The sequence below is a fragment of the Colius striatus genome, chromosome 5, assembly GCF_028858725.1.
Source record: "Colius striatus isolate bColStr4 chromosome 5, bColStr4.1.hap1, whole genome shotgun sequence".
Lineage (NCBI taxonomy): Eukaryota > Metazoa > Chordata > Aves > Coliiformes > Coliidae > Colius > Colius striatus.
The window spans coordinates 1,638,262-1,662,750 of NC_084763.1; the positions used below are offsets into that span (position 1 = coordinate 1,638,262).

General features: G+C 46.6%; 1 protein-coding gene across 1 annotated transcript in view; it reads right to left on the minus strand.

The window, feature by feature from the left end:
- The window catches only part of CNTNAP2 (contactin associated protein 2), a 908,805-nt gene that overhangs the window by 55,160 nt on the left and 829,156 nt on the right, over positions 1-24,489 (minus strand). Inside the window, exons 17-18 of the mRNA XM_061996383.1 lie at positions 8,258-8,476; positions 4,801-5,037 (exon numbers count right to left, since the gene is read on the minus strand). Coding sequence (XP_061852367.1) covers positions 4,801-5,037; positions 8,258-8,476 — 456 coding nt within the window. The remainder of the gene's footprint in view (positions 1-4,800; positions 5,038-8,257; positions 8,477-24,489) is intronic.

Here is a 24,489-nt window from a genome sequence, read left to right on the forward strand (position 1 = left end):
AAGAAACCTCATCACAACAATCCCACTGCGGGGGCTTTCAGGTTTCATGCAAATATGACAACAAACCTGAAGGAGTTCAGTTTGGGCACTGGCACAAAGAACACAGTAATTCACACTGTGAATCTGAGCTTTACCTGAAAGAAAGAAAATCATGTACACACTGTGCTCATCTCCTCCTCATTTGCTGATGCAATTTGAGCAACTGCAAAAGAAACTGGAAAGCTCTGAATTTCCCCTTCCAGCACACCTGAAGGCACATGAATCACAGCATCAGCTACACAACTTGAGCTTATTTTTGCCCCACTCTCTTGGTGATGGGCAATTTCTTTTCCTACTGTTGATCCTCAGCACTTCAATACCCAGAGGAGGGAGGCTTTCTCCCTGGGGGAACCTCCACATCACAGTGCTGCCACACACTCTGCGTAGCCATCCCAGCATTTGACCCTCACTCTCTCTGTTTAAAGGAAGAAGTTTGGTTTTCTTTAAAGGAACAAAAGTTATTTTCTCAGAAATGCTTTTACGAGGACAGGACAGTTGTGGGAGGAAAAAAAAAAGGGGAATTTATGCTGAAGCAAAGGACAGAGAAAGGTCAGACAGCAATCTGTGGGACTGCAGGAACACTGCAGCGATCCCTCAGGGCAATTTCTCTGAGCAATGAAAGGAGAAGTGAAGCCAACTGCATATGCCCCAAACACCAAACAGAAGTTTAAATAACTATCAGACTGCATTTCTAAACCCTTTTTGTCCCTGTACAAAACTGGTGTAACTTCCAGCCCACTGTCACATCAATCCCACTGTGATCTGCTGCTAATAAGGCTGGGGACAATGGAATCTCTTGTCAGTCATCGGTCAGTAGCTCTAAGGATGGATTTAATCATCAAAACCCATAATATGCAAGGCCTGCTTTTACTGTGAGATGTTTTTATTACTCATGAACCATTGTATGGTCGTTTCTTTATAGTACTGACTTTTCTTTTTAGCTTTGGTTTTTCCTATGACCTTTCCTGCTAGCAGTTTTGGCACATTACCCACCCCAAAAGCTCTACCATGGGGACTGACTGGAGTATTAAAATCTTTGGCTAGGAAAAGCTTCCTGTGGCAAATTAAAATCAATAGGAAGAGAAGACTGTGGTATATTGAAAGGCCTTGCATTATGTCACCTTGCACTCCTGCTCAGCAGCATATTTTTCTAGTCATCTCACATTGGTTTGAATGAGATGACCTAAAAATCCAGCCACTATTGATTATAGAATCAAAAGAGCTACTTGGCCTGGAAGATTTACTCAGAAGAGTGAAATACCACAACCTAGTCCTAGTTTATTGTGAGAAGCACCGGCTTTGTCATTTCTCAGCAGCTGATGTGAGCACCTGGTGAAGGGAACAGGGGAATGTTCCTGCTTGCCTCTATAACATTGCAGCATCCAACTGCACGCAGAGGTGCAGAGAACCCCAAGTCACAGACCAGTATTCACCTCTGTGCCCGCTATAGAGAATGGAAAGTGGTTGAAAACTAAGGATATAGTCCTTAAAAACACGTGCACAGACATCTCAGTGCTTTTAGAGAGGGGAAGGATAATGAAAAATGAATTGAAATACCAGATTTGTGAGGTTTTCACCTGAACCAACTGAAATGCAGCTTTGGCAGTGTTTATATTTTACAGGGAAAGAAGGAAAAATTCCCTGTTTTCCCCAAAATCTACATTGTTATAAACAATTGTAATTAATACACAATGCAATGTGACAGCTTATAAATAAATAGCTAAGGTATGCTCTGCTGCTTTGCTAGGATTTATTTTGCTGTCTGTAGTACTGCCTGTTTGCCCTTTGCATCTAGACAACATATCCAGCCTTGTCTCGTGGGCCAAGAGGACACAGCACAAGACTCCAGGGGCTGCTATTAGAAAGAAAATGAAGGATTCTCCTCTTTCACAAGTGTAGGGAGTTGGGCAACGTGCACAAGATGTTCCAGCGCTTCACTTGATTTCAAAGGCTTAATGCAAGTTAAATTTCCAATGTAAAACGTAATGGGCTGAAAATGAACTGCTTTAAAGACCTCATTATCAGCCCTGTTTGTTGCAGAGGTTTTACAATCACTTTGATCACAGGATGCCCCAAACTCATTCCATTTTGGTTTTAATTTATCCTCTAACTTTGTCCCAGGGCCACGTTGTTGTTTCTGCAGAGAAGCCCCTAAACTGCTCTTGGGGATGCTCTAGAGGAGCACGTGGGTTCGTGGCACTAACAGCGACGAAACTGGCAATTTGCATTTTGTGCATAACCTCTGAAGGATTTACAGAGTGTGTTTTACCCTGGATTAGTTTTGATGTTTGGAGCTGAGACCTGATGACACGTTGAAGAGGCAGAACGCCCTGTGGTACAGAGATCCCCACGCTGGCAGGAGCATCTTTGTGCGACTCGGTGTGAGCCCAGAGTACCGCTGTCAGAGGTCTGGGCCTTTGGCTAGACTGGCAGGCTCATAAGGAGAGTATTACAGCATAATACAGTGTAATATTACTGCTGTTGCTATGACAGTGCTTCCAGACCAGCCAGAACCAGCGGTTGTCTCTGTGAGGTGCTCAATTATTCCCCTAATGGTGCTTTTTTATTGCGTTGGTGCCACATCTAGGAAAAACAAACCACTTCAGCTTTGAGCTAGTTTTGGCGGCAGTTTGGGGTTTATCTACCCGTAAGAGAAACACAAAAGCACTAACAAAAGCCAGTGTGATGAGTTCTGGCAGTACAGAAAAAGCCCTGAAAGCCATTGCACTGAATATGGCACAGCAGCCGGTTGTTTTCCTTCTTCTTCTTTACCCATCACACGTAACACACAAGGCACTGGCCCAGTTTCACCCCGAATGCGTGTCCTCTAACACAGCTAACACTAGCAAACAGAAACACTACTTGTGCATTACCATTCTTCAACTCATGCCAAACCGTTTGCTAAATTGACTGCAGTCCCCCAGGAGTTACTGCATCTTCTGTCCTGAACGTGATGGACGTGTTTTATAACTTGGCTCTGAAACAACGCAGCACGGCAAAACCTGGTGAAGCTCGTGCACACAAACACCGGGCAAGTCGCTCCCTACAGCTGCAGCTGCTTCACTTCTGCTGCACCAGAAACACATCACCTTCACTGGAATGCATAGCATCATCGTGCTAGAGACTCACCAGAATAGCTGCTGCTGTGAAAGCAACCCCTTAGCTCTTAGGAGAGCGTGCTGCAATGCTTGAGCAGCATCACCAAAGCACAAAGCTCCGTTAGGATAGACTGAAATGAAGGTGGGTATTATCTGTGGGTATCAACGAGGATGGCTGAAGTCTGTGAGGAGAAAACACAGAGCACAACCCAGCAGCAGGTTGAAAGACTGCCTCATTCTGTTATCAACTTGGTTTCTTCTAAGTGTGCCTGGAAGGCAGCAGGGTATGGATGTATGAAAAGTAATGGGGGAAAAAAGAGACATTAAGAAGGATTTGGAAACCAGAAGGTCAAAGGGCAGCAGCTTTCCCCTACTGTCAGGCAGCTTCACGCAGGGAACGTGGTGACTGCTGATCCAGCTTGTCTGCATGGATTCCTGGGACAGTGGGTAGGGAAAAGAGAAGAGCAGTTTGTAAGGCTGGAGGTTTCTTCCACATCAGAGATACCCGATGGGAAAAGCCTTCAATATTTTTTAGTTGAAACTGTAGGCTTGGTTGATGCCTTTTGGGCAAGCCATAGAGATGATTAGGAAAAGCAGGACACTGGATGAGTTGATGTACCAATAAAAGCATGGTGAAGGAGAGCTGCTGAGAGACATGACATAACCTTTGAGGTGTTGGGAAGAGTATTTTGAGAGCATCGTGAGAACATCCTATGAAATGTAAAGGCCATGAGGGCTGCAAACTGTGCTAGTGTTTGGAAGCAATGTTCCCATTACTCCTTGGTTTGTCACAGCCATTTGTGGTCAAAAGAAGAACAAGCACACAGAAATAGATCAGTATCTTTATAGTCTTTTTTGGGTTTTTGGTCTGTGAGCTCCCTCTTGCCCTCTTTGTCCCTCACTCTGATGGAATCATAGAATGGTAGGGGTTGGAAGGGACCTTTAGAGATCATCTAGTTCCAGCCACAGGATCCAGAACCATCACTGATTTTGAAATTCCAGAATGCTCTTTAGGCACCTCCCAAGGACTGACATAGATGAGGCAGCTCTGTACCTTTCCCTCCCCTAGCAAGTTCAGTCTCAAACCCTGTCTGAGCTGCTGAAGGACTTGGCTATGCATGGATAAAATTTGTAATCCAAATGCCAGCCTCCTCATTTATATGATATTCAACCCAAATCTCAGCTGTGTATCTCCAAATACGTTCCTGCATGAGACCAAGTAGCTTGTGCTTAACTGTACGTGGTTTTTTCTACAGAAGTGCCTGTGACACTGTGCTGGGAGGGATTTATTGCTCCTCAAGACTATGGCATCCGCTCTGCCAGACCTGCTATGACTGCAGGCTTTCCTGGTGCATCCACTCTGCCAGACCTGCTATGACTACAGGCTTCTCTGTTGCATCCACTCTGCCAGACCTGCTATGACTACAGGCTTTCCTGGTGCACTTTGCTGTCGTGTTGTTTGATTTGAACAGCTAACACAGATTAGTAGCAATGAGAGATGTGGCTTTAAATCACCACGTTTAAACCCTGGGTGTGTCCCTTTGACTTGTCCGCAGGAGCTATTACATGGGATTTATTCCTTTACCCAGTGGCAGCTGAAGCATGGATTGTGCTGTGGGTTGTCTCAGGCAGCTGGCCCTGCCTCCTGCCCCGAAGCCTTTACCTTTGATGCAGAACGGTCCATCGTAGGCGGTCTGGGAGCAGTCGCAGGAGTAGCCGTTGTACTTCTCGACGCACTTGCCGCCGTTGGCGCAGTACATCCCGTAGCTCGTGCAGTGCCCGGAGCAGCCAGGCTTCACCTCAGGGGTCACTTTGGCTCTCTCTTCCAGGTCCAGAGTCACCCCGTTCATCCTCAACGAGCGAATGCAGCCGAGGAAGCCTCGCTGGCCTCCTGCAGCACCTGGGGGTGGGTGGAAAACTGTGAGACAACAACACTTGATGGATTTCATTGCTCTTCCTCTACATGAAATATGCTGCTGGGCCTGTGACAACAGCTGGATATACACCTCCCTAGTAAAGACAAGGAATTCCCTAACGACATCAAAATCACTGAAACCTAACCTTTGGTTTCTGTGCTAAGTAGAAATAGTAGGTGTGTTTGCTTTACACTGATGAGACGTTACAGATTCTAGCCCTCTGCTGTCACACTTCATTTCGTTCCAACCTCTAGATTTTGTGAGATCACAGTGGAAAAAATGGGCTTGGACTGAGTGCTAGGGTCTAGTGCTCCTCTCCACAGGATTAGTGATGATGGGTGCTAATAATAACGCCATCATACGTTACGCGGTGTCACATTTTTCAAAGCCATGATGGGGAAAGAAGGAGAAGATTTAAATCCCCACTCTCAGCTGCAAGAGGCAATATAGATGTTACTTGCCAAGCAACGTCAGGTACATGGTTTAGCTGCTGAGTATAAGATGAAGGATGTAATGCTGAAGAGCTCCACTTGGAAACGTGGGTCGAGGTGGCTTTTCTCAGCAGTCAAAAAGTACAAACAGTACTTCTTCCCCTCCCCAACAAACACCTGCTGAAAAATATGACTTCAACTAGGAAAGCCAGATCTGGGGCTGGATTAGAAGTAATCATAACAAAAACCCTAAAAGAAGCAAGCAAATGACATGGAGTGGCTGTCATCCTTCCTGCTCATCCTCTCATGTCTTTGATTACTGCAGTGCTGCAGGTGCTGAAGGGTGTCTGAAGAGATCCAAACGCTCATCACCACAGAGCACAGAGGTTGAGATCTACCTGAGTGGAGAAAAGGACTCAATAAAAACCAAAGCAAGAAAGCTGCTTCAAATCAACTGCTGGTAACTGGCTGATCTGGAGCTCAGGCTTTGCCAAGCGCACAGGTTCTGGTGTGGTCCCACTCCACGCAAACTGCAGTGAGAAAAAACCCTCCTAATACACATAATACCCTTCTTTCCTGTCCTGGTGACTTTGCCTAAGACATGAAATCATCATCTCTCAAGGTTCTCTTGCTGGCCCAAGGAACAGATATTTATGCCACATAAAGTGGAACAGGAGGAACCCAAACAATTCTTCCTGGGTATCACTCTCCGGACCTTGACGTTCATTTGGGATGCTCCAACACAAATCAGTTCTCTGTCTCACTCTGGGTAAGGATTTAAATCTGTTCTTTGAGATGTATGCTCCAATTGCCTGGTTACATGAAATATAGATATGGTTTAGAAAGAAGGAAAACCAAGCTGCAGATCTGCACATTCAGTTCTTGGCCATAAAGGTGCCAGGCATTTCATCACATTGCTGCTGTAACAGTTAATTCAAAACTACCACTAAAAATCATCATTACGAACAACTCCCCAAGAACTCAGGCTGGGAAGAAATCCATCCCTCCCTGTTTTCAGCAAAAGGTACTTCTTTTAGAAGGTTAAGGCTCTCCCTTTTAAACAAACTTCACATTTCAGCTTGTTTGGAAACTGCCTCTCCTTGGGATCAGAGTCAGCAGTGAAGGAGAACCTGAGCTGGTAAACAACGGCTGCACATCTGGTGACACATCAGACACGGTCTGCAGTGACGCTGCCGTTTGCTAAGGCAGTGGAAGGTTTAAACATCACTTCGACTCGCTTCTGCTGTTGAATCCTGACTAGCATAGAGAAAAAAAACGGGAATGTGCTTTTTAGCTTCCCTCTTCTCCTGTTAACAGACATCTAGAGAAGCGGGAAAGTGCTTCTTTGCTCAACATTTCAATGCAGCTCTGATTCCAGCCCATGGCATTTGTCGTGTCTGCACTTTGCAGCCCCGGGGCTAACAGTCAGTAAAACACAAGTGCTGCTGGAACAACCTCCCCGAAATGTTAGCTGAGACCAGCAGCTCCAGAAAGCAGCTGGACTAACTTGGTTCCAGGGGATGCAGGGAAAGGGCTGCAGTGAGAGCTATGAAGGCAAAAGTGTGGGCAATGCTCAGACCTAAAGGGGCTGGACGGGCACTGCAGGCACACACAGTCCTGCCAAGATCCATGCAGGTTTTTTTCACTTCTGTGGCAAATTAACTGTGTGTGAGAGAGAAACTCAGTAAAAAAGGTGTTTGGCACTACTGCCTGCTAGAGGCACTTTCAGCCAGAAACTGCAGGTGGGGAAAGACAAGAATGACAAGTTATCAGCACAGAATATACTTCTCTTAGCTGCTCCTTGATGCTGGTGATTTGAGTGCACTCTGAGTCAGTTTGCAAATGAAACCAAGCTGGGTAGGAGCATCAAACTGTGTGAAGGGAGGAAGGTTCTCCAGAGGGTCCTGGTCAGGTTGGAGGAATGGGCCAAGGGCAGTGGGATGAGGTTGCAAGTGCTGGGTCCTGCATTTGGGCCACCCCAAGGCTGGGCAGAGCTCCAGGATGGGGCAGAGGGGCTGGAAAGCTGCCTGGAGGGGTTGGTGCCAGTGGCTGAACAAGAGCCAGCAGCATGCCCAGGTGGGCAAGGGCATCCTGGCTGGGATCAGCAGTGGGGTGGCAGCAGGAGCAGGGCAGTGCCTGTGCTCCTGTGCTGGGCACTGGGGAGGCTGCAGCTCCAGGGCTGTGCTCAGAGCTGGGCCCCTCACTCACTGCCACAGGGACACTGAGGGGCTGCAGCGTGGCCAGAGCCGGGCACAGAGCTGGGGAAGGGGCTGGAGCACAAGGGGCTGGGGAGGGGCTGAGGGAATGGGGGTGTTGAGCCTGGAGAAGAGGAGCCTGAGGGGAGACAGCAGCACTCTCTGACACTCCCTGACAGGAGGCTGCAGTGAGGTGGAGGTGAGTCTCTACTCACAAGTAATGACAGGACAAGAGTTGCCCCAGGGGAAGTTGAGATTGGAGCTGAGGAAAAGCTTTTTCCCTGAGAGGGGTGTGAGCCCCTGTGCCAGGCTGCCCAGGGAGCTGGGGGAGTGCCCAGCCCTGGAGGGATCCCAAAGCCCTGGAGCTGAGGCGCTGAGGGCTGTGCTGGGCTGGGCAGGGTGAGGGGAGGGCTGGGACTGCAGCAGCTCCAAGGGCTTTTCCAACCAAAAGGATTCTGTGATTAGGGACACATTTGTCTTTCCCCTTGTTCCGCTTTGTTTCCCACCGCTGCCGTGTCACGCCAAGGCCTGAGGAGCACAGCTGCCCACACGACCCCCACTGCTGCTCCGCCGCTTACCCACGTAGAGCTGGCTGTACAGCTCCAGCCGCGTGTGCCCCTCCGTCGGCGCCTGCCTGACCTCGCGGGGCAGCTGGTCTACCCGCAGGCTGGCCTGCTTGACGTTCCGCTCCGCGGTCACACGGTGCCACTGGTCGTCGTTGAGCTGGCTGGGAGACCTCACCACGATCTCCACGGGCCCGTTTCCCACGTCGAATGAAAAGGAAACCTCCGTAGCAGCTGCAACAGCGAGCAAAAGGGAACACGTGTCACCCTGCAGGCTGGTTCTGCTGCCGTGCGGAGTCACTTACTCACTGCCCAGCCACCTCTCAGAAGTTACACGGCTCCTTCTAACTTAAACCACTTGCAGGAAAGCCACTGTGAAAAGCTTCTACAGCACGTGATGGAAAACAAAGCAGGTTGGCTTGTAAAATGGATACACAATAAATCATGTAAAGGGCATTTTATTTACACTAATAATTCCAATACTTACTAGAAAAACCCGTTCACCATCCTTCAGCAGAACACATCCAATGCACCTGTAAACCAGGACATTAACTTCTGGTTTCTGCAGCTTCCAGAGGGCTTTTTAGGGAAATACACACTTTGATTAACAAGTGGTACAGCAGAAGTCCAATTGTTATTTATTCTGAGAGGCAATTAATTTTAGCAATGAGCTAACAATGCAGTGGTAAGTAAAGACTTTGTGGCTGAAAAAGAAATGGCTTCTTAGTAAGCACTCAAGTGCTGCTGCATTTATACTGGGTGATGCAAAAGGTGTTTAGAAACGGCACACGTGTCCATTAAGCCCCTGCTGGATAAGCCTCCCATTAAGCCCCTGCTGGTGAGGGAGCCCTGGCCCAGGCTGCCCAGGGAGGGTGTGGAGGCTCCTTCCTTGGAGGGCTTCAAGAACCACCTGGACACGTTCCTGTGTGACCTGATCTAGGTGACCCTGCCTCTGCAGGGGGTTGGACTGGATGATCTCTAAAGGTCCCTTCCAACCCCTACCATTCTATGATTCTATGATGATATTGCTCCAGGTCACCCTCTGCAAACCACAGAGTTGCTGTTTACCAAAAAAGGACTGTGGTTGGTAACACATACAAGTGGCTGTAGAATGGAGAAATGCAATTTATACTTTCCTACTGGTACTTAGTTTATACAATCTGTGGCTGCACACTCTACCATGGTGGCAAAGGGAATGGGTTAGCAGAAAATGGATTATCAATGCCAGCGTTCACGAAGGAGGGGAGCAGACAGAGCTAAAGATGACCACAAGTCCCATTTCATTTCTTTTCCTTACAGCATAAAAAGGCCACATCACCTTTCTGATTCTGAAATGCCTTGGGTGCCCAATGAGGGGCTCAGGGCTCCAGTACAGCTCTGGTTTCTTGTCTGGTTGAATCAATACAACAGTCACAAAGCCAGCAAGGCTGTTAGATTGTGGCAGAAGCACCACCCTGTGATCACTGTGGCTAACACCACCGAGAAATCGTGGGAAATGCTTTGCACATGGCCTAACAGATTTTCACAAGGCTATGTCAGAGTGAATTAAATGCTTTTTTAATGAATACTGGAAGGATAGGAACACACTTCTTACAGCAAACGTTCCTTCAACCCAAATTTATGAGACAATTGACACCTTTGATGTTTTCCTGCAAAACTGTCTATATCTGCAGGAAAAAACTGAAAGCATTTCTTATTGCTGCTGTACCCTCTGATCTCTGCTGAACAAAATCGTTTCATTTCTCGAATGAACTGCCTTTCACAAGCCATGAATCCAGTCTGTTTGGCCTTTTGCACCTTACAAGACAGAAAATCTGTATGAGCCAAAGCTTGCCATTAAAGAAATAAAGACGTTTCATTTTAATGTTATTATGTCTTATAACTTCACAGTTTCTGCCAGTAAACTCAGGCAAACGAGGAACTGGAGGAAGATCCCTGCAGTACTCCGGCTGTATGTTACGCTCAAGCCCATTTCCAAGGGGGTGTGTGGAATTCTCCCTCTACTTTTTGCTTTGAAGGACCACCTCAGAGCTCTTCACTGTCAGGCTGGACTTGCTTCCCAAGCACTGTCTGTCTAAAGGGCTGTAAAATGAGAACCCCTTGGTAGACTTTTCATCCGAGGCAACTGGTGGCACTGGACACTGCACATGGCTGCCCTGTGCAATAGCCCAGGGTTCTGGAAACTTCTGCGAGAGCGCTTGTTTGCAAGCTCTTGGACTTATATGGATGGAAGCAGCTCCAATTTCTTAAAGGAAGATTATTCTTCCATTTAAAGAGAAAGCACAGAGAAGTGGCAAACATCTCAGGGAGAAGCTCTGTGTCTGTATAACCTAGATTAACGGATGGCTTTAAACTGAAATCTGTAGCGCAGCCTGAGAGCCTCACAATGAAATCCATGGTTATGGAGATAACCCTTCACTGTGACATAAGGGTACCATTTGTATAAATCCATATTCCCTTTTCATCTTTAATCTTACAGTTATGGAAAGAAAAGTGTTCCAGACAAATGTGCTCACCGAAGGCTGTTTGCAGTGCTCGTACCTGCTGACACGCTGACAGGCAACGCAGCAGTAAAGCATCTATGGACTGTGCTGATCCACCCCCAAGCAACCCGAAAACACGGCCCTCTCAAACCAAAGGGGAGGAAGCTGACTTGCTAGGCTGATGGGCTGGAAAAACTCAAACTGTGTCAATGAAAAGAGCTTTGCAGATGGGCAATGGCTGCATGACAGCGAGTGGTGTTGCTGGTTCTGGCTCTTCATTCTCAGCTTCCGTTAGAATGAATTCCTGGGTGTACAGATTAAGTACATCCAACCAGGGGCATCTTCAGGTGAAATGACTGGGACTTGTGCCTTAACAGAAATGGATGAACATCTGCTAACAGGCATGTCAGAAAAGGAAGACAAGAGTAACTGTGGTCCCTCAATAAATGAGACAGGGGATCTGCTGACAAGTGGCACAGAGAAGTGTCACACTGAGGTATTCAGTGACTTTTTTGCCTCAGTCTTCCCTGGCAGTTGCTCTTCCCTCATTTCTTGAGACCCTGAATCTCAAGGCAGAGATTGGGAGAATGAAGTGTTTCAGGTCAGGTTGGATAGGTCTTTGAGCACGCCACGCTGTCCCAGCTCCTTCTTTTCTTCCTTTGCCTGGCTTTACTGCTGAGTGTGGTGGTGCAGAGTGTGGAGTATCTCTTCAGCTAATGGCCATCTGTCCTGTCTGTGTCCCTTTCCAAACCTCTTTGCTACCCTCGGCCTTCTGACCAGGGGCAGAAGTGGGAAGGACAGAAAGCTTTGATGCTGTGCAAGCGCTGCTCAGCAGCAGCCGGAACAGTGGTGGGGTATCAACAATGCCTTAGGCACGAATCCAAAACACAGCACCGTATGGGCTGCTGTGGAGAAAGTCACCTCCATCCCATCCCATCCCACTACAACATCAAATGTGTTCACACACTCAGTGTAACTACTTATGCAGAAGAAGAGAGATTACTTCATGTTTTTTTCCCCAAGCCTTTCTTTCCTAGCATGCACTGTTATGTCCTTTCCTATGTAGAAGGTCAGGCTAAATGAGCTGATAAGACTTTTGTGACACTCGAGATCTATGAACAGACAGGTCTGTTTCCTACAACTCCTTATTGTTTCAAGTCTTATTTTTATTCCTCTTTTCCTAGTTTGATCCTTGATAAATTGCAGGCTGGGATCTCTAACTATAATGAGGCTGCCAGCAAACAGACAGAGGCTGACAGACGGGTGGGTGCTCACAAGATGCTGAGCAGTAGGTGGAGGTTCTCGAGACACATCAGCTGTGGAAAAACAGGAGGAGGGATTCCAGCCCTCCTCACAGCTTTGTGTGCCTGACTCTCTCACATTATCCTTTCTCTGAAAGACATCTCCTCCACGGTAATTTATTTCTCTTACCTCCTCTGATGTATTTTTAAACCCTGCAGTGGGATTCACTGATGTTTCAGTTGACTTACATCAAAGGCAACAGCACCTAACTTCTTTAGGATCCTTTTGAAATCCCATTCTTGGAACATAAACGTCTTGTTATGGCGAGAATCAAAGCTCACTCGCTTGGCTGTAAAATGGGATACAACAATGAGCTATAAACTGTACACTAAAACCTGCCAGACAGATACTTCCCCTCCGCACTTTGCTTCCTTGTTCTGTGAAAAAAGCAGCCTGAAAATATTCTGTCCCTGTAAGGACATCATCTGCCCCAAATCCTTGGACAGTTTCTTTTTACATGCACCTCTGACAAAGGGCTCACTGACTGATCCAGCAGAGAGAATGAAGTGAAATGATTGAAAATGAACGGAAACTCCATCAACGGGTGGAGATGCTAAATATCTACAGCTAGGGGTGTAAAGTGCATCTTTACACGGGATCCATCACCGGGGTCAAGATCAGGCCTCCTGTCTGTAGTCACTGGAATTCTTCCCACTGACTTTAGTAGACTCTGGATACAAAAGAAGGCTTTCCAGGATTTGGAAGCAACTCTCTTGGCCACCTTTCCCACTCAGTTGAGTTTCAAGATAGTTTTACAAAGTCGTGTCTAAACTGCCTGCCCTGCTGCGCTCCTTTGCACAGGGGTGAGGGATGGCCATGCTGATGCTGACACTGAAACAGCATTGACACAGTTGTTCCTGGCTCCTGAAAATACATGGAAAGGGCTACAGATGCTACCCTGAAGTGCCACACTGGAACACAGGACTTGCTTTGAGAAGGCCACTTCTCAAGGGACACAACTGAGAACTAAAACAACATCTCAGAGAGAAACTGAGATGCTCCCAGTTGCTCGACTGCAATGCAGGGATTACTGCGTGGCTTGGCTGGCTGTTAATAACCGGGTAGTTGTCAAAAATCATGCCCACACTTAGAGTAATTGGACTAAGCATCTGGAAGATCTCCTCATTTACCTAATTCCCAAACGCAACGGCCATTTGAACTAACGAGCGAAAGCTTCGCGCATCTGACCGAACGACGGGGCACGTCCATGCCCAAGGCTGCCCCGATCCCTGAGCTCGCTGCCAAACGAACCAGCTCTGGAAGCTGCACAGCTGCATCAGCAGGACGCTGTGCCAAGAGTGATTAGTTCTAATGAGAGCCTGTATCGCACCTAGGATCAAACCCAGCAGAGCTGAGTGCTGATTTGTGCGGGCACGCTCCCTTCCCGAGCAGCAGCTCGGGCACCTCCCTGACATGGGGATCCATTGTACAGACCAGACACACTCTGCCTTTGCCTGTAGGTTAACAAGTCAAACAAAAAAGGAGTCATGTAACTTTGCACTCTCTTGGATCTCATGCAGTCATTTATGTACTGTCAAGAAGGCAAAAAGGGTGAGTAAAGCTATTGCTTTGATTTAACACCATTTAACACCCAGGTCTCGTGGTATAAACCCACTCACAAGACACAATAAATCAGAAGTGAGGCTCAGTGTCTTTCTGAACGTTCAGAACAAGCTGATGCTCTGTATGGAGTAAACAATCCATAGGACATCCACAAAAGCACAGAACCGTATCATGGTTTGGGTTGGAAGAGACCTTTAAAGACGGTCTAGTCCAGTCCCCTGCCATGGGAAGGGGCAGCTTCCATCACAGCAGGGTACTCCAAGCCCCATCCGACCAGCCCTGGAACACTCAAGGGATGGGGCAGCCACAGCCTCTCTGGGCAGCCTGTGCTAGTGTATTGCCATATGAACTGGGATGGCAGGGACTTTGCTCCCTCAGTCCCTGCCTTGAAGTTGAGATCCGTGGGAAGAGAGATTACCACATGTACTGACAAAATATTACTTCCCTGTGAAAAAGTGACTGCTGTTAGCACTAACATCGTGGTGATTTAAATGGGAGTGATTTCAGACACCCTGCAACAGTACTGCTGACTTCTGCCCGGTGCAATTCTTGTTGCCTCAAAACACACTTTAAAAGACATTTTGCCTTCAGTCATAGGAAGTCTAGAAACATGCACACAAAGGAGAAGTCAACCTCTCAACGAAAGGAAAAGGAATGCAAACACATATAACTGAATGGCTTCAAACATTACAGGTCTGGGAAAAATGATACCATTGTATTTAGAAAAGATACAAATAGAAATCCAAGGGTGGTTTTTTTCCCCAAAGATTAAAGAAACTCACTTACTGTGACTAGGACTTATTAAATTCCCCTGCAAATTCATCAGGAATACACAACTCTTCAGAATGTCTGAAGCTTCTTATGACCTTTGCAGTGTGTTTTTACACAATGTTCCCACTCAGAAATTTTCCCAGTGTCACACAGGACAGAAAAACCCCAAACCCACCAACCCCAAATCAGAAAGAAGGAGGTTTTGTTGAAATGCAGAAAAGAGCATCCTCTGAAGCGCCTATCCTTCTATTTTGCATCCTCGTTTTCTCCATCTTTTAGTCTGAAGCCTGAAGGCACTTGATTCAGTCTCTGCTGTGTGCAGCATCTCCATCTGGTAGCTGCAAACTTGTGGCATTTCTTTGTGAAGGGACAGGGAATCAGATCTCCTGAGAGATGTCAGCAAGAGCTGCTGTTTCCTGATGCATCTGACTACGTTGTCACGTTGTAAGACAGCACCACACACTAATAAATTGTTTTGCTGTATACTTAGAAGATGTGAACTTCAGTAACTTATTGTCCTCCTTCCATAATACTTTCACAGCTTCTTTTGTTTTACAGTAATTTCAACAACTGGACAAATACCAAGTCCTAGCTTTCTGTTCACAGGAACCAAGCATCCTTGGATTAATGGGAATTACATGTTAAAATCCTTTTCTCATCATTCTCTTTCATGACTGTTCAAATATGTTTTCACACATCTGGCTGCCTGACTGAATGGCTGGCTGTTTTCTTGTTCCTTCACATCCTGGGTTAGATTAGACTCCCTCTACTATACTAATCTTCACCACTTGTGTCCATGCTGAGCCCTTGAAATTCATTATCCTCACCTGTGGTTTTAATCTTAGATATTCAATATACACCAGTTGACTCAGAAGCACTGCACTACCTTGCAATGTAGTCCTGGGAAATTCTGGGACTCCCATAGTCTTGGATTCCCAAAGTACCAGGGAGAGAATGACAGAAAAAACACAGTGGAAGAGGCAAGTGAAGAGAAGGCAGGTGGAAGCTGGAAGGTAGGAAAGATAATAACTAGAGGTGTACCCCTGGGGTCAGTCTTGGCTCTAATCCCCTCCACACCTTCATTAATGATCTGGATGATAACAGGGCAGAGTGTATCCTCAGCAGGTTGGCAGATGTCACAGAACTGAGGTGTCCTGATCTAGGTTGGGACCTGCTTTGGCAGGGGGGGTTGGACTAGATGATCTCTAGAGGTCCCTTCCAACCCTACCATTCTATGATTCTATGCCCATGCTGCTATCCAGAGGCATCTCAACAGGCTCCAGAGATGGACTGACAAGAGTGTGGTGAAGTCCAGCAAGGAGAACTGCAAAGTCCTGTGTGTGGCAGGTAACACCCCACATGCCAGCACAGGGAAGCAACTTGGCAGAAAAGGTGGATACCAAGAAGAACGTGAGTCGGTGACGTGCCCTTGCTGCCAGGAAGGCTGCTGGGATCCTGGGCTGCCTTAAGCAAAGTATTGCCAGCAGATCTAGAGAAGTGATCCTTCCTCTCTGCTCAGCACTGGTAAGGCCACCCCTAGAGTGCTGTGTCCAGTTCTGGCTCCCCAGTATGAGAGACACACAGACAGACTGGAGAGAGGCCAGTGAAGGGCCGTGAAGGTTATTAAGGAGCTGGAGCATCTCTCCTGCGAGGAAAGGCTGAGAGAGCTGGGGCTGTTCAGCCTGGAGAAGAGAAGGCTCAGGAGGTATAATATCAATGTCCATAAATACCTGCAGGGAGTGTGCAAAGCAGATGAACACAGCAGATGAAGCAGCTCTTTTCAGAGGTGCCCAGTGACAGAGCCAGAGGCAACGGGCACCACTGAAGCACAGGAGATTCCCTCTGAGCATCAGGAAACATCTTCAATATGAGAGTCACAGCTCTCTGTGGCATCTAGCTGAAAGCCCATTGTGCCTTTTTTCATCAACTTCAGTGAAAAACAATGCTGATGGACTGTAGGACTATTAGTTTGCTGATGATAACCTGCTTGCTGTCTCTCTTTCCCTTGCTTACCTCTAAAGCCCAATACCTGCCTCTCTGGATAGAAGTGGAATGGAGCAGTGAGCTGTCCTGCTGAAGCTCGTGCTAGGTTACACTATAGCAGCAGGCAGGAGGAAGAAATTAGAAAAGATATTAATTACCAGCAGTGTATCACTCCCAGTAAATGTGTGTTTCTGCAGCATGGCACTGGGATGGCTTTCATCTGTATTCATATGGCTAGGGGATTCTAATAGTATCTGCTAAATAAGATTTTGCTGGTGTGATCTGTATTTCTGGCAGCTAAAACCGTGCATTATTGCTGTTTCCAGCAGAATTCAGCTCCAAAAAGTAAATCACAAAGTCCTATATTTCCCATCTTTCCCAGTGCACGAGTAGTCCTCTTGGACTGCATTAGGAGAGCCAAAGAAATTACAGTTTGTTGCAAGTAAATGCACAAAGAGAGAAAAAAACCTCACAGGCCGTTATTCTGCTGCTCTGTTTGCCAGTCTGCAGCATCAAGCTTAACTGTCTTGTGCACGTGCCACTTGCACCAATATCCATCCCTAGCTACACATTCTTAAACACTTGCAGGTGGACTTCAGGGCTTCCTCGCTGGTGTTTTCTGTTCCCCCCACAACTTGCTCTGGTTCAGTGCTGAAGGGGATAATGAGGTGGGATGCTGCTGTGTGGAGTCCTTTCCTCAAGGGCACATTGGCAGCTGTGCTGTTTCCACACCACTAGTATTAAAAGTGGGCTCCTCGGGGTCTTAGTGTGCTCTCAAAAGGTGAAGAAGAGGCCGGCAGAGAGAGGTCTATCTGTCAGAGGCAGCACTTGGCAGGTTCAGCTTGTTTCTGCCAGAGAGAGATGATGCCAGGGAGCCATTGTCTTTCCACACACACACACACACAAGATGAGATGACTCCTTTGGAGCAGAACCCGGAGCACAGAACTCTGCAGACTTAACAACCCCTCCCTGTTTTCCCTAGGGTGGTCCAACCTGACTGGAACTTCAACTGCTGGAAACCTGTCTCCGACCTTTCCCCAAGCGCACGGGCTACCTGCAGCTGGCTAAATGCTCCCCGGGTGCAAAGCAGCACAAAGTAACCCTGGCTTCTCCCACCTTGTGGAAACAGACACCCATCCTCTTTCTACTGGCAGGCAGCCACCCAGCCATGCAATTCACAGCACTTTGGAAAGGCACAACTGTACTGGAGCTCGGTATGAGGGGAAATCAAAGTGAATACAGCACCTTCCCCGTCACGAGCAAACATCTGTCTGAGCACAAAGACAAGGAGGGATTTGATTCACTTTAAACTCAACTATCCACTCACCAATCAAACAGGAATGCCAGAGTCCCTCCACAGCAGATCAGACTGCTCTGGGGGACAACAACCACTGCGTGTTCTCCTGAAGAGAGGCCAAACGCCCTGAGAAGAGAATCACTTCTTGTCCTTACTTATTAATTACTTTAGCTCTGTTGATTGCACTCCAGCTGTCCTGCAGATAAGCACTTGGAAACAACTCTCACAGGTTTATGATTATGTTTTAGTCCACGTGGCAATCTTCAGCCATGGACATCAAGAATGAGGAATAACATTATCAGTCCTGCATAATCAGGGAACCAAAGAGCAAAGCTGTATGAAAGAAGGCTCATCAGACAGGGCAGGGCTTGGAAAAATGCCTACTTGCTTTACTTCTAAGGCAGAAAACACAGTTTCAGATAGGTGATGCCACCTCCTAGTGAGCCAGCCAGCCCTCTTCCAACAACTACTCAGCTGCCTGAGAGGAAGGAAGGGACGGTGACTCAGTTGAAGGCCTCGTTGATTCATCTCATGAGAGTCACTAAAGCTCAAAAAATTACAGCAAAAACATCTCCTGGTCTCTTTTGTGAGAGATGATTTACACGTAGGGAAGTGTAGTCAGTGCACTGGAGTGGAAAAGGAGAGGGGGTGTGTGCTTTCCTGCCTGTAGCTCTAATATACTTCATTATATCCTTTTAACTGCAACACTTCACCATGAAACTCAATCGGTCCCGTGCAACAGAAGACACCAAAACAAGGAGGAGGCACAGGTATCAATGCAGAGCTCTCCCTTGCAGAGTACAAAGGCTTTTGTGTAACTGGTAGTTCTTTTTTGCTGGATGAAAAGCAAAGGAGAAGTGGGTGCTAACATTCACAAAACCAGATTATGTCTGAGCAAGGCCGTGTATCAGAGATTTTGTGGAGAAAAGAGGGGGTTCCCTTCCTATGAAAAACAGCCACAAAGCTGCCACAGCTCCAGAAACGCTGAGCAACGGGTGTGAGCGCTTGCAAGCACACTCAGTGGCTATCATACACCCCCTCCCCGAGTCTGTCACATTTCAGTGTCATAGAATCAGCCAGAACAGTAAACTCTGCATCATGCTAAAAGTGGCAAGAGCCTGGTAGGGGCCTGAGAAGTGGATTTGGGTGATTTGGCTATTAGCTGTAGGTTTTGCTGTGGACTGTGGTGCAGGCTTGCCTGGGTGGTAGCTACTGGGAAACTTTCCCGTCTGGCCAGGTGTTCGTGCTGACCCAAATGCATTGATTTTGCTGCCTGGACATGTAAGTTTTGTCATTTGTAGTGGCTGTTTTGTAAGCAGTTTTTCATGGCTGCTATTTATTTTGTTCTCTGGGGTAAGGACTCCCTTGTGTTATAAAAGGCCACCCAACATGTGTCTCCAAGGGAGCTGCAGTTAGATGGGTCCATCTGCCCTATGGTACAGGAAAGTGAGAGACAGAACTGAGATGTAACAGTGGAAAACAGAGCAGGGTGAGCAACAGGACTGATGACTGTAGAAAACATTTGTTGTTAAGTACTTGTACTATTAGAGAGCTGTCTGCAGTGCACAAGCAGAGACAAAAGGCACTACAGTGATCTAAGCTCTATTTTAAAACCAAAGTCAAGATCAAGAGGTTATAAAAAGCCCAAATTCTGCAAGAGAGAGTGATGGCAGCCATGTGCAGTAACTGCCTCATGCTCCTCTTATAGCCCAGATCCACTGGTTTGGTAACTTTGAAACAAAATTCTACAGGAATGTTCATTTCTTTTAAAATGTAAGAAATTAGACATGTGTGCAAAGGTTCTGAGTGAAAGTCAGGAGAAGAACTATTCTTCTTCCTTGTCCTCCAAACAACCGTAGCAAGGTGAGGTACAGAGACAGAGGCTGAATCGAGAGAGACTGGAAAACCAATTCACTTCCATCCTATTCCAAGGGGTTACTTTGTAAAACCAGCATTTAAACTACAATTAAATGCTGAAAAACCTTAAAGAAAATTTCTGGGCAGAACTTTACATGAACATTCAGCATCTGCCACATGATAATGCGCTTGCAAACACTTCAAGAGAAAAAGAACAGGTTTACTTGCATCAATCTGCTGACATCATACGAATTAGTTGTGTGCATGAATAATTGAAGCACTGTGGATGCAATTACATTATTAAAACCACCTCCTCTCTCATTATTTCTTATCATTTAGCCCTTTTCTACTTTAAAACTGAATTGATATCGAAAACAATAAAGAATCACTTAGAGTGTCAATAGGCTCACCAAGCCACTGCCAACACTTCAGTGAAACAAAAAGCTCAACCTAAAGAAACAAAGTAGTTTACAGAGCACCAATAGCCCCTTTAAACACTCCAGAGCAAGAGTCTCAGAAGCATCTAAATGAATGAGGACCCACTGGATTCAGGCCAATACAGCCTCAGGAAAGAATGCAGCTTGCCTGGACCATTTCACATTTCCTCACTCCTGGCAGTGCAGCTGATGGGATGCTGCTGGTGACTGGGATTAGAGGTAAGGATTCAAGAGCAGAGAGATATGGAGGACAGCATAGTGAGTGTCTGCTACAGGCCAGAAAGTACAAGTGGATGAGACCTAGAGACAGCTATAAGCATTACAACAAACACCTTTGCATAAGGAGTCATCGTTTGTCTGAATTGGTTTTGTCAGTAACACGGTACTTGAAAGGTCAGGGAATGTTACATAAGAAATGGGATCCCAGTGTGACCAGCCAGACATTCCTTGGATGCAGTGGGCAGGGTTAAGCAGTAATTGTTGTACAAGGCACTGGTAAACCATTACCAGAATTCATGCAAAGAGCTGGGACTGCCTGTGTCTGAGAAAGAAGACTTCAAGTTGAAATGAGGAGGGTCTTATTCACATAACCACAGAAAGGAAGCAGACAGAATGTGAGGAGAGATGCCTCGAGTTTGTCTTGCTTAACACAGCAACTAAAAGCTGAGAGAAGACAGGACTGACCCATAAATACACACAGACAGAGCAAATGCTTGGAAGGGAAAGTAACCAGTGGTGCCAAAGAACAATACTGAAATGCATGGCTGTGAACATAAGATGCAAGTGATACTGTTAGGAACTGGAAGACTTCTAAACAACAAAGGTGTGAAAGTCTGAAACAGTTGTTCAGTGGCAAAAATTCAACAGAGAGACAAGCAAGTTTAGGGATCTAGACATGGGTAATGCCTTGTGGCTGCCTGTGACAGTGAGGATCTCCAGTCAAGGACTCAGAAGTTCTCCTGTCACATGCCTAGGACAGCTGGTTAATTTTATGCACTACAGTAAATCCTTACTTTCTGCAGGAAAGAGATAATTGAAGAAGGTAACAAAGCTTATGTAGCTTGGGCATGTAAGAGAAAGCAGGCTGGAAACGAGGAAAAGCCCTGAGATGAGCTACAGCCACCAATGGTTTGTCACAAGCTGCGTGTCTTTAGTGCAACCCAAACCAAAGGCACGGAGCACTCTGCTGTTTGGATGCCAACCAACACCCCCCTCTACCTTCATGTGGGCTGTTAATGATTTATAAGGACATTTTACATAAAATGAGTATCACAGTGGCATTTATGGCAACGAGAAAAGCAGCCCAGCACCGCTGGAAGGAGGGGGCAATGCTCAGGGGATGCAGGACAGTCTTCTGCAGCACGGGGGCATGAATGCTATGCTGGAAGGAGGCAGAGCAGAGCAATCCATGCCCTGTCAGAGGCCAGGCTATCACACAAGGGCTGCTGATGACCTTAATTTCCCTGCAGCCTCCTACCTAGGATGGTTTTTTTCGCTGTTGTAGCCAGTTCCTCAGCTGGGATGTTTATTTGCTGCCTTTGGCTTGCTCCCACATGGCAGCCTGGGCACCTATTCCCATCTGCTAATTAGGAACAAGGACACAGGTGGATCTGGCCTTCTCAGAAATTGCCCTGTTGGAATATCAGGCTTTTCTGCCTCACCTACTTCCTCCGAGTCTCATCTCTAAAACAATGGTGCTTGCAGCTCTGCAGACTAGATTGAGTGGTGTTTTGCTGGTTTGTGACTTCCCTGTTGTCCAGGGACAGGACGAGAGTTTGCAGATACCGAGGTAAAAACATCTGGGTCAAAAATTTCCCTGAAGAAATGTAACATTTTTTTCCATTTAATTTGATAACTTTTTACTGGCCCCTGGGATGAAGAGATTCCTCTGTCCTCTGCATCCTTTGACGTGTGGCTAACGCAACGTGCTTTCCTAGGGGGTTGTTTTTCAAAACAGTGACCTTCTGCTAGAAAGAGAAATAACAACTCCATTAAAAGAAACAACGAAGGTCACACTGGCTTCCCTACCCAGCTAGAAAAATAAAGCAGTGGGAGATGTAAGCTGCATTTACACCAACACGTGGGAATTTATAGAGTGCCACGTGGAAACCTCACTGATACGGCAGAGTTCCATTTTAGGATGCCTCTGGAGAAAGAAACAGTGAAGGTATTAGTATTTGTAAGAAAATGTATTAATCAGTCATGTATCAGAGCACTCAGTCTGGAGGAAGGAAAGCTGTCTGGGCAGACTCAAACAGCAATGCGAATCACAGGGCCTGGTCTGTCACTGCTTCTTGTCCCACGTTGGAGAAGTTCCTTATGTCTCAACCAAGCAGCCCAGAAACGGCCAAATGCAGGAAACAATGCAGGGTCTTTCCCTTCAACGTTAGGTGCTGGAGTGCTGTCAACATCCCTCGCCCACAGAGCAAGCAGAACCCTCCTGAAGCCATCTTGCTGCTCTCATTAGCAAGCTCCTCTGCATAATCCCTTTCACAGCAGCCAAGTTCACTCCTTGGGGAGACTTCCAGGGCAGCAAGTGGTGCAGGGGTTACCAGCCAAGTGACACCTCCAAGTGCAGGGCTTGTAAATATTTCCAGCTTTCTACATCACATTAATAAGAAAGCTCCTTCCTCTCTTACGTGTTCCTGCCAGGATCAAACACAAGCTTTATCTCTCCAAGCCTCATCTTTTTGTCTGCCGCAGAACTGACTTTCTATTTACTTACTTCAGAACAATATCAGTGCCACACAATTCCTCAGTGGCTGTAAACTGCTGGGATGAGAGGAGCCACAGAAGTGAGGAGAGTACCCTTTTCCTTAGAATTACATGACAGGGTCATTAAGAAAGTTTTCTGGAAACAGTTTACTTCACCTCAGGCTTTCTAGAGCAACAGTCCTGGGAATCAGATAGAGGCAGTGATGCTTCTTCCCAAATTCCCAGCAATACGTCCCTTCCAGGATTCCTCTCAGGAACTCATCTCTTCCAAAACCTGGCATTTCTGATCAGAAAATTCAAATGTGGTCTATTTGACAAGCACCTCACAGATATGAAGCACCTGGGCTTTCACAGCCCTAACTCTCTGAAGTCTTCAACCCACACCTCATAAATCCACCAAACCACACTCTTGCTTGTTTGACATGAGCCAGCTATAGCTGTTCAGCCAGGTTTTAGGCAGCCCCTTTGCCTGCTGCAGAGTTTCACGTTAGCCCCTGTAGGGCTTGTTCCCTGCACCTCTATGGCTCTAGCTAGCCTCCACTCCACAAAGCTGCCACTTCCAGGGTAAGTGACTGTAAGGAAGAACTAAAAGGGAAGAGGAGCTCAACAGCTGTCAAGAACTCAGAACTAAACCCTTGGCATGTTTCGTTTGCAGCAAGCTGGATATTGTAGAACCTTTCAGTTCCTGGTGTGGTTCACTTCAGAGTTTAGGGGTGATGCTGCAATTACTGACTTAACTTCATGTGCCTCTTAAGAAACAACTTCATGTATTAATTTTACTGGACTCCTGTAAAGGGGAGACAGACTTTTAAGAAGCAACGGAGTCTACCGTAAGCCACACAAGCAACTTGTGAAGTTCTGCGACTTTAGTTTGCATTGGAATGAATCCTAAAAAACCCCAAGTGCAGACCAGAACAAAAGAAAAAACCCATGAAAACTGTATGAAACAAATGTGCATTAAATAAAGGTGTCATTCTGAAGAGGGCAATAGTTTCTCTTTGGTTCTGAACCTACAGTATCCCACTCCTTCTGAGCTGTGACTGGTAGAATATTTAGGCCACAGAAAGGCCTGGTTTCTGGGGCTCTGAAAACTTTAAGAAGCAGTTTGCAGGAAAGAAAGGGCAGAGCCAATGTAACTATATCAAATGAACTGCTTTGTGCTTATTAGCAAATACAGCCAGGAGAGCTTTATTCAAGAGTATTTTACTACTTTAGACAGCAAGAGTATATTTGACCTTACAGACTACATTGTAATCTGAGGTTTAGATTCAGGGACGTGAGGCAGAAGTTGAATTTATGCCTATGCCAGATCACAGCAAAGTCACTGGACCTCAAGCACAGGCTTAAAGTCAAATTCCTCTTTAATGACATTCTGGGTACGCTGCCATATGCTTCCTTGGACTGGTGCACCCATCCAGCAAGCCAATGCAGCATGGTTATTGTTTAAACTAGGATGAGTTCAAAGGAAATGTAGTCACTGCCAAGTCACCTTTCCTCATTGTTATTGCCACCTTTTAGCTGAGCCAACAGCCTGGCCAGGCCGGTAACACCTTCTGTATGGGAGAAGCAGCGTTGGAGATGCCCAATTTAGCTTCTTGGAAATACTACTTACATACAAAGTGAAATCAGAAATAGTTGTCACTTGGATAATAAAGGGCTGTGCCCCTTGTTAACACAAGTGAGACTATTCCCTGTGGCTCCACAGGAGCTGTCTCACACCAGCTGCAGATGAGAGAAGATGCGGGTTAAGAAACATCAACTGAATTCCTTGCAGGAAGAGGGAAAGAAGCTGATTCCCACTTGGAACTTGGCACTTTACTTGTATCCAGAGGGAAAAT